Source organism: Schistocerca americana, chromosome 6 (assembly GCF_021461395.2).
Source record: "Schistocerca americana isolate TAMUIC-IGC-003095 chromosome 6, iqSchAmer2.1, whole genome shotgun sequence".
Classification (NCBI taxonomy): domain Eukaryota; kingdom Metazoa; phylum Arthropoda; class Insecta; order Orthoptera; family Acrididae; genus Schistocerca; species Schistocerca americana.
This window is the reverse complement of record NC_060124.1, coordinates 231,605,173-231,621,274: the sequence shown is the minus strand read 5'-3', so window position 1 is coordinate 231,621,274 and position 16,102 is coordinate 231,605,173. Positions and strand designations below refer to the sequence as shown.

Below are 16,102 nucleotides of genomic sequence, written 5' to 3'. Positions count from 1 at the left end.
AGAGGTATATAGTATAAAGATAAACACAACTATGTAAGATGAAAAGATGTGTGAATGGCTAAAGACGAGAGGGAAAGAGGAGAAGACTGAAGAGTAAATGGGAGTGAGGTTGGTTAACGTAGGTTCAGTCCAGGGGGATGGCGGGATGGAAGGATGTGTTGGAGTGCAAGTTCCCATCTCCGCAATTCCAAGGGACTGGTGTTGGGATGGGAGAAGCCAAATGGCACGTACGGTGTAGCAGGCTCCTAGGTCCCTAGAATTATGCTGGAGGGCATGCTCTGCTACCGGGTATTTGACATCTCCTAGGCGGACAGTTCGTCTGTGCCCGTTCATGCGCTTAGCCAGTTTAGTTGTCATCATACCAATGTAAAAGGCTGTGCAGGCATGTCAGCTGATAAATGACATGTGTTGTTTCACATGTGGCCCTGCCTTGAGTTGTTTATGTTTTACCAGCAGCAGAACTGGAGTAGGTGGTTGTGGGGGGATGCATGAGGCAGGTTTTGCAGTGGGGTCGGTTAGAGGGGGAGGAACCGCTGGGTAGAGAAGGTGGTCTGGGAATATTGTAGGGTTTGACAAGGATGTATTCAAGGCCAGGATAATATTGGGTGACAAGGGGGATGCTTCTGTGTGGTCTGGGGTAGGAACATTATTGTTGGATGGGGAAGAATGTATTGCTTGGGAGATCTGTTTGTGGACAAGGTCTGCAGAATAGTTGCGGTAGAGGAAAGCACTGGTTAGGTTATTGGTGTAATTGTTGAGGATTTTGTCACTGGAGCAGATACGTTTGCCACGAATACCTAGGCTGTAGGGAAGGGAGCGTTTGATGTGGAATGGATGGCAGCTATCAAAGTGAAGGTACTGCTGCTTGTTTGTGGGTTTGATATGGACAGAGGTGTGGATGTGAGCATCAACAAGATGAAGGTCAACATCCAGGAAGGTGGCTTGGGTTGTGAAGAAGGACCAGGTGAAATTCAGATTCGAAAACGAGTTGAGGTTATGGAGGAAATTAAGGAGTGTTTCTTCACCATGAGTCCAGACCACAAAGATGTCATCTATAAACCAATACCAGGCCAGGGGAAGCAGCTGTTGGGTCTTCAGGAAAGCCTCTTCCACGTGGCCCATGAAGAGGTTGGCATAGGACGGAGCCATCCTGGTTCCCATGGCCGTTCCCCTGATTTGTTTGTAGGTCTGGCCTTCAAAAGTGAAGTAATTATGGGTGAGGATGAGGTTGGTAAGTTTGATAAGAATCACATTACCAACTTCATTTCATGTACTGAACTTATGAACAGGGGTCGACAAGAGGTTTGTGAACTGACACCACTTATTGCTCGAACCGCCCGTTTCTGAGCCAAAAATATCCTTTTAGAATGGGAAGAGTTACCCCAAAATATAATACCATATGACACAAACGAATGAAAATAAGCAAGGTAGACTGATTCTTGTGTCGAATGATCACTCGCTTCTGATGCCGTTCGAATAGTAAAAATGGCAGTATTAAGTCTTTGAACAAGATCCCGAACGTGGGCTTTCCATGACAGCTTACTATCTATCTAAACACCTAGAAATTTGAACTGTTCAGTATCACTAGTCATATGCCCATTCTGTGAAATTAAAATGTCAGGTTTTGTTGAATTATGTGTTAGAAACTGCAAAAACTGAGTCTTACTGTGATTTAGTGTCAGTTTATCCTCTACAAGCCATGAACTTACGTCATGTACTGCACTATTTGAAACCAAGCCAACGTTGCACACAACATCCTTTACTACGAAGCTAGTGTCATCAGCAAACAGAAATATTTTAGAGTTTCCAGTAATACTGGAGGGCATATCATTTATATAAATAAGGAACAGGAGTGGCCCCAACACCGATCTCTGCCCCCCCCCCCCCCCCTCGCACTTGACAGTACCCCACTCAGATCCCACATCACAGCCATTATCAACAATGTGAATAATTACCTTTTGCTGCCTGTTGCTAAAGTAACCAATGGTGAGCTACTCCTTGTATTCTGTAATGGTCCAACTTCTGGGCAACATTTTGTGATCAACAGAATCAAATGCCTTAGTTAAATAAAAAAAAAAATGTTGAGCATTCGAAACCTTTTGTTTAGCACATCCCGTACATCAGAGAGAAAAGAGAATCTAGCATTTTCAGTTGTTAAATGACTTGTGTAAAGCCGAACCGTACATTTGATAGCAAATCATGTGATATGAAATGATCAATTATCCTTACATACACAGCCTTTTGAATAACTTTTGCAAACACTGATGGCATAGAAATAGGTCTAAAATTATCTACATTATCCCTTTCTCCCTTTTTATAAAGCAGCTTTACTACTCAAGAAACTGATCATTCCTAAAGGAAAAACTACAATTATGGCTAAATACAGGGCTAACATGTACAGCACAGTACTTTAATATTCTGCTAGACACTCCATCATAACCACGAGAGTCCTTAGTCATCAGTGATTTAATTATTGACTCAATCTCCCAATTTTGTACAATATACATATCTTTTCAAAATCGTTTTGCAATTTATATTCATCTTCTGATGATTTCACTAGACGATAAACGACAGCATCACCTGCAAACAACCTAAGATGGCTGCTCAGATTGTCTCCTAAATTATTTATAACAGCAGAGGGCCTATAACACTACCTTGGGGAATGCCAGCAATCACTTCTGTTTTACTCAATGACTTTCCATCAGTTATTAGGAACTGTGACCTGTCTGACAACAAATCACAAATCCAGTCACATATCTGAGATAATATTCCATAAGCTCGCAATTTCACTACAAGCCACTTGTCAACTTGTGCAGTACAATGTCAAAAGCCTTCTGGAAATCTAGAAATACGGAATCAATTTGAAATCCCTTGTCAATAGCACTCAACACTTCGTGTGAGCAAAGAGCCAGTTGTATGTTGCAAGAACAACGTTTTCTAAATCTGTGTTGACTGTGTATCAATAGACCATTTTCTTTGAGGTAATTCACACTGGTTTATTATAGGTGGAAACTACTTAGTACCCAAACACTTGGTTATTTATAAGGGGCATCAGGTATGAGGGTATGAGATTTTCCAAATATTTTGTAGCCAAAGTTTGGAAATAAATAATTTCACTGAGTGGAAGTGAAATCTCATACTAATTTTGAACATAAATGAACGAGCTTTTTTAGCAGAATTATATGTATTTTTGTCATCCAGAATAATCAATCAGAATATGAAATTCTAATCACTTTGTAAGAAGATTTATTAGGGGGCAAGTCGTGTTTTGCGTTTTTTTTTTTTTTATTTGAATGAGGTATTCCGCTGGTCTTTGTGCCACTCCAAGAGTGTTGAAGATGTATTTGGACTATTGACAGGCAAAACAGTCAAAGGCAGCAAAGAGTCTTCTGCCAAAATACCAATGACCAGAAGTTTATATCAACAATGTATATATGTATGTTATCAAAAAACATCTGTTATTCATAATCCAGAAGGTCTACTGCAACATAATACTTACCATCTAATACTGGAGTTACCAAGTCTTGGTTTTTAGTAAAAAATAAGTTATGGTACAGTTAAGAAGAATATTTAATAAGTTTGCAGATTACTCCTGGCTGAAGATCACAACAAGGTACCTTAAAATATAAATGAACCCTCACAAGATAAATTCTTAAACAGAATTAAGACCAGCGATGAAACTTGGGTTTGTCATGTCACTCCAAAATAAAAACAACAGAGGATGGAATGGAAGCAGCACTCTCACAATCCCTCAAAAACCAAAAATTCAAAGCAACATTGTCAGCACAAAAAATCATGTGCATAGTGTTCTGGGACAGACAGAGCATTCTGCTAGTTGAGTTCCTTCTCAAAGATGAAATCATCAAAGTGGTAAGATACTACGAAACACTGAGAAAATGTCAGTGCACAATTCAAAACAAAAGACATGGAATTCTCAGTCAAGGCATTGTGTTGTTTCAAGTAACACAGTGCCCATTCTGTTGACATCACTCAAAACCCTATTCAGTTGGGAGCAGTTTGATCGTCCACCATATACAGCCCTGATCTCACACCTTCTGACTGCCACTTACTCTTGAACTTTAAGCATGATTCTGGAGGAAGGCACTTGGACACAATGACAATGCAAAAAACAGTGTTCAGCAGTGAAGACGACATAGAAAAGTTGGTCTCTCACTATGACAAATATCTGAAGAATGGTGGCAACTGCGTAGAAAAATATTTTAAGAAATGCTCTTCTTGTGAAAATAAATTTTGGTTTGGAAAATCTTTCTATGAGTTTTTTCGCCGTAAAAACACTTAGTGTCCCAACATGCCCAATATTCAACAGTTTCTCTTCATTTTCACAACACCGATGACCCTTTTTTTTCCATCAACATCAAATGTGCAATTTCCCTGTTCCCTTGCACAGCTGATAATTTGAAGTTTAAATTTCACTGTGTAACAAGCATGCTCCTTTCCCATTGTCACAAACCAAATGATCAAATTTGGGCACTACTTCTTCAGAAGATACCATGGTATAATATTGTTGCTCTGCATTGCTCAATTGTTATGTATGGTTGCCAACATTATTCAGTGATTTCCTGTTGCAGAGCATACTCTGCAATATGACAGTCGAGATCTTGGTGCCTGTTTTACCATAAGTGCCACCTGGATTTTTCACATAGACACCAGTTTCTCACAACTCCGCAGGTGAGAACTGACATTACAACATGTCCTTGGTTCTTGCCACCCATGTGGCCTTAATTTACATTAATTTCTTAGGCCTCAGCATTTCTTCACAGTAACTATCCTTTTTTCCACTCCCTTTTAGTTTTCTATGTCTTTCATTTTCTGACTTTTCTATTGCCCCCCCCCCCCCCCCCCCCCCACCTCTATCACATACAATGCATTTAGCTTTTTGCTCTTATTAACTCATGCACAATGTTTTGGCAGTAATCTCTGTCTTGTGTAGTATCCTATCTTCCACCATTAAGCTCTCAGGTTTTCAGATCTCATCTGGTGCAGTCGCCAACACTTCCTTCTTCTTTAACCCTTCTGCCAGAAGGAGGAACCACTGGTTCCAAAAGCTTGCAAAATTTAAATAACTTTGTATGTGTTCTCCTGCTACCGTTTGATGAGTAGATTTTTTTACCTATACAATTACATTACACTTTAATTTAGTGTCTGTCTGCATCATGTACTGTTTGTCCCGGATGAGTTGACAATTCGCACGGTGGCTGTTGGCAATGGCAAGAGGGGCATTTTGCCTGCCTAGGGGAAAGGAGCGATGAGAGGAAGACAGCACTGGCTGCTTGCCATAGCCCTGGCACCGTTACCCTTAACAATGTGCAGCTTTCGAGACTAGGGGCAGCTTAATGTTGGCAGTGCTCTGAGATAAATGAATGTCACATATTTGTGTCCACGTGATAAGTCAGCCTTAGTTATGCAGAATTTGATGAAAGGGTGGCAAAACATGCAACTAAAAGCACTGTCTAAGTGCACTTTTTCATAAATTTAGTAGTGCAACCTACATTCAAGGTTCACTTTTTACTGTAATCTCACAGCAAAAGTTTAGATTCAACCTATAGCTCCATGGGGCCTATATTCATGCAAATATGATAAGCAGCTAGTTACACAAAGATACATAGCATGCACAGAATAGGCTAGCATGGAGAGCTGCATTAAACCAGTCTTTGGAATGAAAACCACAATGCCACCACTTAAGAGTCATATATTACATACAGTATTATGATGACATGCCAAGAGATACTCCTCATCTTTGCTAGACACAGGCTAATAATTTAATTATGTGTGCAGGTAGTTAAGTTATTTTACAACTGTAGATTTCTTATCTCATTTTTTAATCCCAAAATAACTGGATCATCTTCAGTATAGTTTCCTGTACTGAGAAGTGTGTCCATCTCTTCTATTAGTCTTGAAGCATCACGCTGCACATCTTCGTGACAACTTATAAAGGTTGTAGGTGACTTCTGGTGCTGTGGAGTAAAGATGTTGTGCATATTACTTTCAAATTACACATAAGATAAGACATAATGGTTACACATGGGGATGCAAAACATCTATTTTCTGTCTAGCAGTGAAGTGCAGCATGTGGTGATTTAATTTACATAGATACTGTTTGTATATATTCCTTGTATCAGTTATATTCATTTAGTCAATTCAGTTAGTTGTATTTATATATTCTGTGAGTTTCTTAATTATTTAGTTAGGCAAAGTGATAGGTAAGCTTAGGCAAAGTGTAGCTAAGCTCACTACATCATAAGAAAATGTGCATGTCATAGTGAAAACATAAACCTTCTGAGATACATACAAGAAAATGTCATTAAAAAAGTCAATGTTTTATCAGTATCTACATAACCTACACCAAGAGTAATAACATGACAACTTCATAACAAATTTCATTATGTTTATCAATACAATATGTTTCCATGGTGTAAAACCTTTGCTAATTATGGAACATGGAGAAAAAGATCCCAGGAGCTGTGAAAAAAGATACTTTGAGACTGACATTAGATCTTTATCTCCATTACCTGTCAGCCAGTTCTATAATAAATCAAGCTTAAAGCTTTCTGCAGTAGTTGTGCTATACAATGTGAAATTTCTGTTGAAATTCATGTACCAATTCTTGAATTATATGTGAAAATGTTTGAGATGTAGAACTGGTGCTTTCCAATGCATCTTGTGAAAGAAAATATCTGTCTCTCACAAATAACACACCTAACCTTTTTTTAATTAAGAAAAGGTCTTAATTTCTTTGGGGTAGCTGCTCTATATTGTGCTGGAAATCTTACTGACATCCATTTAGGAGTAGATAGTGGATGTTAATGCATTTAGACATTCTGGTTGACAGGCATTTCATTCATTTTTGAAATTAATTTCCGGACTGCGGATTACTTGACATCAGCGGTTATACGGATCTACTATCCCAATGCCGACATATGAAAATTTGTGCCCGACTGGGACTCAAACCTAGATTTCCCGCTTATTGTGAGTGTTCACCTTAACCGGATCAGCTATCCATGAACATTCCCCAGACTGAGAGAAGCTTTCATATCGCACTGCCTACAGCCTCATATTGTAGTCTACTTAATTCATCATCTGGGTTAGCAGGTCTATACCTAATACAGCTGATGTCAAGGAATTCACAGAAAGTGAATTACGAGGCTCATCCACAAAATAAGTTCCATCTCTATTTCTATCCGTGGCAGCGATACGATCGCAGTTCCGAGCATGCACAGCAGTTACTCTGACTCAAGGAGAAGACATGTGCGTCATTTTCAGATCACTGCTGCCAATGTGTGCTTTACAGTGCTTCTTTATAATGTCAGCCGTAATCGAAAATGCTGCCACATGTGAAAGAAAGTTAAAGAAAGTCTGTTAATTATTGTTCAGTGCTGTATTAAGTAGAACGTTGTGTCGCACAGTTTGCAAAACATTGAAACAGCAAAGTTAGAGGAGTAGTGCATCTGCATTCAGTTTTGCATGAAACTCAAGAAAACTTTTACAGAGACACACCAAATGATGCACAAAGCCTACAGTGATGAGTGCTGAAGCCCTACTCGGTGTCAGATGGTTGACATGGTTTAAAACTGACCAGACAGAAGTTAAAGATGATCCTCATTCAGGATACCCTTCGATGTCTACTGACTACGCTCATGACAGGAACATCAACGAAATTGTGCGTGCCAATCGAAGAATGACTGACTGAGATATTGTAGAAGAATGTAACATTTCAGTTGGATCATGTCATGAAATCCTGACACTGCATCTTGGAATGCATCGTGTTGCCGCCAAGTTCATCCCACGGCTCATGAACCGAGACCAGAAAGACCTTCGCCTCGCAATCTGTGAAAAGCAAATTATATGTTCTTTAAGAAAATCATAATTGGTGATGAGACATGGGTCTATAGTTATAATGTTGAGAACAAGGTTCAATCTTCACAATGGGTAGCAAAGGTTCTCCAAAACTAAAAAAGTTCATCAGGTCAGGTCAAATGTCAAAGTCATGCTGACAGTTTTCTTTGACTCTGAAAGATTAGTTCATCATGAATTCATGCCACACGACAACTGTTAATCAATGGTACTATTGGGACGTGTCGGGACTCCTGCAAGAAAATGTGAAAAGGAAACAGCCTGAAATGTGGTGAGTCAATTCATGGTTCTTGCATCACGATATCGAACCTGCACATTCAGCCCTTTTGATGAGCGACTATTGCACAAAAAATGAAATCATTGTGGAGCCTCATCCTCCAAACTCACCAGACCTGGCCCTTCCAGACTTTTCTTTATTTCCAAAGTTCAGAACCCCATTGAAAAGACGAGGATTTGCAATGGTACGTGAGAGGAAAAAAATCTGCAGACGCTGCTTCGCGTGATTCAGCAAGAGGCATTCCAAGACTACTTCCAGAAGTGAAAATGGCACTGGGAGCAGTGTATCAATTGTGGAGAAGAGTATTTCAAAGGAGACCATGCACAATAACTAAAAAGCAAGCACAGAAAAATTTTGTGGACAAAGTTACGGAATTTTTTCAACCGACTTTGTATAATGCAATTCTCAGGATAGCCCTCAAAAATTAGAGGCATATGGTCATTGCAGGTTATAGCTGCTCACATTATGCTGCCCATAGTGTCTCTGTATGTTCCTGCCTGACACCCTTCAGTTAATGCTTCTCTACCAACATCAAGCTAGAGTCTGCTCTAGCTGTGAAACATAAGTACTCCCTTTGTCACAACAGTTCCAGGACAGTTTTTTTTTTGCAATACAAAAAGGAACAGGTGTTTTTATGTTACCTGGTATGTGTGCCTCCACAAAATGACCTCGGCCATGGTTCGAGGCAAACTCACTAGATGGCAGGGCTATGCTTAGCAACACACTGTTTGGGATTTCGGTGCATTAGTTACGTTGACACAACGGATGCTGATTGTGAGCACAGAGATAACATCAAGTTCTGTTTTAAGCTGAGGAAAACCCCAAGTAAAATGTAGACAATGAATAAGTGAGAAAAAGAAGGCGAGGTACTTTCAAGAAGTCATGTTTTTGAGCGAAACAAAAGATTTCATAAAGGTAGAGATTCAGTGAAACGTGATCCCAGAGCAGGTCAAACATCTACAGCACATACAGATGCAAACACGGAGCATATAAGGCAGTTAGCGGAAGAAGACCTTCATGTAACTGTGCGTGTGATATAAGAAAAATTTAAATAGAATTGTGATGTGTGTCTTAAGAATATAAGCAAAGACTTACAGAAACAGTAGCTTAAGGCAAAACTCCTCCCTCACACATTAAAAGACGAACATGAAGAGGAGAGACAAAGAATTTCTGCAGAGCTACTGGATAGAGTCAGACAGACATGATCCCAAATTTCTGGCAAAGATTATTGCTGGAGATGAAAGTTGGTGCTACCAGTATAATCCTCACTCGAAGCATCAATGTACTGAATGGCAGAGTCACGGATCACAAACCCCGAAAAATGTCTAATGACAACCTTTGCGAACAAAGACAATGTTGACTGCATTAATGTTGACTGCATTCTTTGATAACAAAGGATTAGTTCACCATGAGTATGGTCCTCCAGGTCATACAGTGAACCAAACTCTTTACATCGAAGTCTTGAAACATTTGTGACAAGCAATTCTACATCACCGTGCTGATTTGTGACAAACTCAGGACTGGTTCTTACTGCACAACAATGCAAGAACCCATGCTGCTTTATATATTACCAAGTACCTGGCCAGACATTCTGATATTAACATTCCACATCTGCTGTATTAGCCCAACCTCTTGCCAGACAATTTTCTCATGTTTCCGTGAGTGAAAATGCAACTGAAAAGAAAGCTCCATCAAGATATTGCATATATCCAACACACTGTGACAAACTAGCTTACAAGCATTACAGTAGAAAATTTCCCTGCTTGCTTCCAGTACCTCTAGAAATGTTGGAAAATGTGTGCGGATGGCCAAGGGGACTACTTTGATAGGAGCTACCATCATTACTTGGTAAGTGCTATTTCCTACTTTTTTTTTTTTTTTTAAATAGTCTGTCCTGGAACTTTTCTGACAAAGGAAGAATTTGTCATTCATCTTTTTGGCCATGCATATCAGTTCACCAAAGGAGGCATGTTCTGTGGTGAAAAGATTCAAGAGGAAGCCTGGGCAGTGGCACCCTTGTATGTAGCTCTGGATCCTGATAGTCCTATTTTGTGCTGCAACTGACATGTGACCCACAGGTTCTTATCTGATATGCTGGTTCAGGTGCGCTCTGGTATACTTTTGTCATCCGGAGCCAGGATGGCAAGCAAGTATACATTCCCTTGACCACAGCTTCATCATTGATAATCGACTGACCTCTTGCATCCAGTATGCTGATAAATTCTTAGGGCAGATCATTTTACATCTAACTAGCTCATACTGAAGTTAAATTAACCACATGAACAGAGCTTGTCGACACTTCTCTGGCGTGTCTGCAAAGTTTACTGACCTGGTACAATCTCCAAAATAGATCAGCTTTTCAGCAAGTTGCGTATAAATACACTTCTCTGGTGTGTCTGGAAAGTTTACTGATCCGGTGTAATCTCTAAAATAGATCAGCTTTTCAGCAAGTTGCATAGAAATGTCATGGGCACAGTGTTTTAATAGTCAGTATAAAGGTTCTCAGTTCACAGAATGATATTTGTTCTTGGAAAATGTATCAGATACAGGGAACAGAATGTAATGCAAAAGTTCAACATAGACGCTCCGTTGCAGTAAAAAAGGTAGTTGTTTAGTTACATTAAACTTACAGTTACGACTATACTGTTGAATACTCACAACAGGAATGGAAAGTCGTGGTGCAGCTGCAATGAGATCTTGATCCTTTTGCAAATCTTGCATTTCCCGGTGTAACAGTTGCTCCAAGCTGAAACAAGTGGAATATTACAAGAAACACACATGATTATGCCACCAAAACTTGGTAAAGAACTGATGCATTAAGAGACAAAGTAGCCAGTAAACTGAAAGAATTGCAAGGTAATGGTGTAATTGCTCCCATTCAAGCTAATCAATGGGCAAGTCCTCTTGTTTTGTTGCCTAAGCCTTCTGGTCGCATTCGCATTTGTGTTGACTTCAAGTGTACTGTCAACCCACTGACAATAGTTGAGACTTATCTGTTAGCTCACTCTGAGGAACTTATGGACAGGTTTGGTACAGGATGTTGCTTCTGTAAGATAGATTTGCAGGATGCCTACTTGCAAATTCCATTGGCTGAAGAATCACAGAAAGTGTTTGTTGTAAATACACACTTAGGACTGTTGAAGTATTTGCATTTGCCCTTTGGCAGTGCTTCCACACCAACCATTTTTCATTGTTACTTGGGATAGCTGACTGCGGAAGTACCATTTTGTTCAAACTACCTTGACGATATTGTCATCTCAGGTTGTACACCAAAGGAACACATTGCCAATTTGCATACCGTTTTTTCAAGTGTTGTCAGAAGCAGGACTCAAGTGTCATCTTCAAAAGTGTGACTATTTCCGTCAAGTGATAAATAGTCAAGGCATGCACCCCCTCCAATCTCATTTGCTTGCAATCCGTGACCAGCCTGTTCCTCGCAATGTGTCTGAACTGCAGTCAGTATTAGGCAAAATAATATACTGTAAGGGTTTATGGGTTGCACGCAGCCATACAGTACGGACACGCGCTCACCAGCCAGCCTGTCTGGAATGCTGACAATTTGCTTGGTCAGTAGACGCGCATCCGGCCGCACTGCGATGGAGAGTACGCGACTGGCTGCAGTCCACAGTGCGGCCTCGGGTGTGAGTATGCCTCTTTTCTTAGCTCACCATGGAGCCTTTCGATACGAACGTAATTAGCCGGTGTTAGGATATCAGACACAGTGATGATGGGTGCGCATAGCATGCATGTTTTATAATCCGCCTTTGTTAATAAAACTGTTTAAACTTACTTCTCATGTTCGCGTATTGCCATACCTCAAGGACCCACCACTTACAAATCCTGACAAAATATTCATGTAGTCATTATCTGGGGCAACAACACACACAAACTACCCCCTTATAGAAGTGGTGTCAGCATGGGGATAATTATGGAAAATCTACAATCCTGAAGAGGTGCAGTACAACATGAACTTCGAGCAGCAGCAGTGTGAACATTTTCCGACTATGCGGGGACATCCAACGCTGGAATTCAGATTGGTCTACTCCAGTTCGGCTAGAATACGAAAGGCAGTGATGGATTTTTATTTTACATTTGAGTGACTCATTGGCGTTAAATTAGACAAAATGTCGCAATCCAGTCAGAGTAACGTTGTCGATCTACAAACTCTTATTAATGAACTGCAAGAAGATATTTGGCAGTTAAAAGCAGAAAGAAGTGATCGCAACATTCCGAGAGACTTGTCGAATGATAGTTCATGCAGTACAAGTACAACTACGATAAAGAATTTTTCATTATTGCCATCAGTACCAGTGCTTAGGGAAAACCCAAAGATGATGTGAAAGTGTTTTTTCATAAACTTGAAGGTGCCACCCTGTTAGGATCATGGGCAGATTCCGATAAGCTAGTGGTTGCCAAATTAAGAATTCAGGGAGCAGCACAAGATTTCATTTGCGCGGAGCCTACTTGCGTAAAAACAGAAGATTACAATGAGTTTAGAACGATTGTTGTTCAGAGATTTAACAGAGATTTAAACGTAAAAATGCGATCCGATTTTACAGAGAGCAGCTTAACAGTTTGCGAATGCGACGAGACGAATCTATCAAGCAGTTTGCTGACAGAATTCGAAACATCAATGCTCAAACGTACGAGTTTGTAAAAGATGAAAATGATAATCGCATTCAGTTGTTCAAAGCCAACCAGAGAGCCTTGGACACATTCATTCATGGGTTGCACGGAGAGGAAGTAAGCGAAGCTGTTTGATTGGCATGATGTAAAACATTTCAGGAAGCAGTAGAATCAGCTGTTGGTTTCGCTGAAGCACTAAGACGACCGAATGAGATGCAGAAACAAGAACACAGAGTTTTCAACAGAACAGTAACAATGCTACAGATGCAAAAAGCCGGGTCACAAGGATAAGGATTGTAAAGAGAATCAAGAGAATCGAATCTACTATCATTCGGGATGCAGGGTCATGTTTCGAGAGATTGTCGCAACAAGAAGAAAGGTAATGTGAACAACAGACAATCTGCCAGATCTTTAAACGAGTATGGGGATGTATAGGCCACCACTCCATCTGCCCCTTGCCAGAGAAAGTGATTCCTGTTAGTTCCAGCAAAAATCAGACTGAAAATGACTTCGTGATAGGTGCTGTATATTATGGGAGAAACATCAAACTACTTATTGACACAGGAGCACAGACCTCATTAATGTCGCTTTGCATAGATAAACAGGATAAATTGAAACTGCCGTTAATAAAAGTGCGAGGGTTAAACGGAGGAAGGCTACATAACTATGGAGAAGTTGATGTAGAATTCATTCTTGGTCAAGGCCAAGATAAAGGTGAAAATAAAGATAAACACACAGCAAGGGTGCAAGTAGTTTCAAATAACGAAACACGTTACGATGGTGTACTTGGATTTGATTTCTTGTCCGCTAACGAGGCAGAGATATTTGTCGCAGAACGAAGGATCGGACTAGGCCATAGCAACTACAGCCTAGGAAATCGTTCTTCAGATCATACTCAAAGGAGCAGCAATACTGACGTCATGGGAATGGGCCACACAAATGATGGATCAGTTCACACTGTCTGAGTCGATGTTCAAATTGATCAGCCTCAGCAAATTCCCAAGGGAGCAGGAAAGACAATCTATGTTGAAGTTAAGTCACCCTGATGCAAGGAAGGAACTTTGTTATTAATTGAGCAATCCCAGAAAAGTGAGTTATTGGATACAAAGCATTGTTATGTTGTTAGACGTGTGGGTTTTGTACAATGGTGAGACAGGATGTCGCAAAAGTCCCGGTTACAATAACAAATATGAGCAATGAGGATGTTGTTTTGCCACGAGGAACGAAAGTTGCTGAAGTGTCAAGCGTAAGTAAAAGTGACGAAATACAGATTCCAGATGAGTAACAAATGCTGCAGTTATAAACACATATTTTTGTAATAGTACCACAAAATTGCAATGAGGAGATGAAGTTAATAATGAACTGAAGCACAAGATTTCGAAAAAGATACAGCATTTGACGGCTGATGAACAGAAGATTTTCGCGCCTGTTTTGTTGGAGTATGCAGACTTATTCCGAGAACACACAAATTTACCTGTCACTCATTTAGTTCAGCATCGTATTCATACAGGGACTGCAGCCCCAATCACACAGAAACCTTACAAAATACCATTCAGTCAAAGAGAGTTAGTAGAAGACATGGTTAAAGAACAATTGGAAGCCGGAATTATAAAACCAAGAGATCCTTCAGACCCACCATGGCGTTCGCCTCTTGTAATTGTAAAGAAGAAATCAATTTCTGGAGAACCACAGTTCCGCTTTTGTGTTGATTACCGATCTTTGAATGCTGTGACCACACCCTACATTTACCTCTTACCAAATTTAGTGAAAACCTTGGATTATTTGGGCAGATGTCGAATTTTTTCAGTATGTGATTTAACAAGTGGTTATCACCAGTTAACACTGCATCCAGATGATCAAGCAAAAACTTCATTTGTAACCGCAACAGGAGTATACAAGTATCTTCGTATGCCATTTGGACTTTGTAATGCTCCAGCTACATTTCAACACCTTCAGTTTTACGAGGGCTCACCCCAAAACAAGCACTTTTTTACCTTGATGATGTAATAATTTTTGGTGAAAACATGAAGCAGCATACTGAGAGACTACAAGCTGTTTTTGAGCATATAAGGAGCGCAAACCTGTATTTATCAATAGATAAATGTCATTTTGCACAAAGTACAGTTAACTATCTTGGTCATGTTATAACCAGTGAAGGTGTTTGACCTGATCCAAAATTAATTGAAGATATAAAGAATTTTCTTGAGCCACAGAATTTGAAAGAACTACAATCATTCTTGGGATTGTCAAATTTCTACAGACGACTTATAGCTGGTTATGCGAATATAGCACATCCAATGACACAGCTACTGAAGAAAGGAGCAACATTTAATTGGTCAACAGAATGCAAAAAGGCAATGCAAGAATTTAAAACTGCTCTAACCACAGCCCCAGTGTTAGCCTATCTGGACCGATCTGGTAAACAACATGTGAATGCTGATGCAATGAGTCGAAAAGTCAATGTTTGTGTTACAATAAGTCAAGAAGAAGAGTTAAAGGCAGCTCAAGAAGAAGATCCACAATGCAAATTATGGAAAAATGATCAATGCTTTGTCGAAATAGATGGCTCTGAGCACTATGGGACTTAACATCTATGGTCATCAGTCCCCTGAAATAGATGGATTATTGTACAAAATCACTAGTAAAGGAAACCGCCTAGTTATTACAGAAAGCATGAAAGAGCAAATCAAGGGAGAGCTACATGATTCTTTATTATGAGGACAGTGCGGGAAAAAAGCAACAAACATCAAAATAGCTAAAATGTTTTGGTGGCTGAGCTGCAAAGCTGACGTTTTTGAGTTTGTTTCACAATGTGATTCCTGTAACAGACAGAATAATGTAGAAAAAGTAGAACTGCCAGAAACTAGTGAACCATTTGAACAAGTAGGACTAGATGTCGTAGGACCATTGCCTAAGACTAAAGATGGAAACAAATGCATATTGACAATGTTAGATCATTTCTCTAGATACCTTCTCACGATACCAATACCTGATCAGAGCACTGAGACTATAGCTAAAGTTTTTGTAAAAGAATGGATTCTTAAGTCTGGATCACCATTAAGTATAATTAGTGATCAAGGAACGATTTTTATGAGTGAATTGCTTAAACAGACTTATAAGCTCATGTAAATAACTCAGTTAAGGATTACACCAGCACACCCTGAAGGAAATGGAAGAGTTGAGCGAGTCTACAGAACAATTATTAAAATGGTCAGCCATTACGTGAGCAGCAAAACACGACAATTGGGATGTTTGTTTACCGTACTTGGTAAGTTGTTACAATGCCAAAATGCACATCTCAACTGGCCTAAGTCCATATGAGATTGT

The 16,102-nt window shown here is 39.8% G+C and overlaps 1 protein-coding gene across 1 annotated transcript in view; it reads right to left on the bottom strand.

The window, feature by feature from the left end:
- Nucleotides 1-5,699: 5,699 nt before the first annotated feature.
- The window catches only part of LOC124619879 (centrosomal protein of 120 kDa-like), a 191,579-nt gene continuing 181,176 nt past the window's right edge, over nucleotides 5,700-16,102 (bottom strand). Inside the window, exons 15-16 of the mRNA XM_047146505.1 lie at nucleotides 10,808-10,895; nucleotides 5,700-5,975 (exon numbers count right to left, since the gene is read on the bottom strand). Coding sequence (XP_047002461.1) covers nucleotides 5,811-5,975; nucleotides 10,808-10,895 — 253 coding nt within the window. The 3' untranslated portion in view covers nucleotides 5,700-5,810. The remainder of the gene's footprint in view (nucleotides 5,976-10,807; nucleotides 10,896-16,102) is intronic.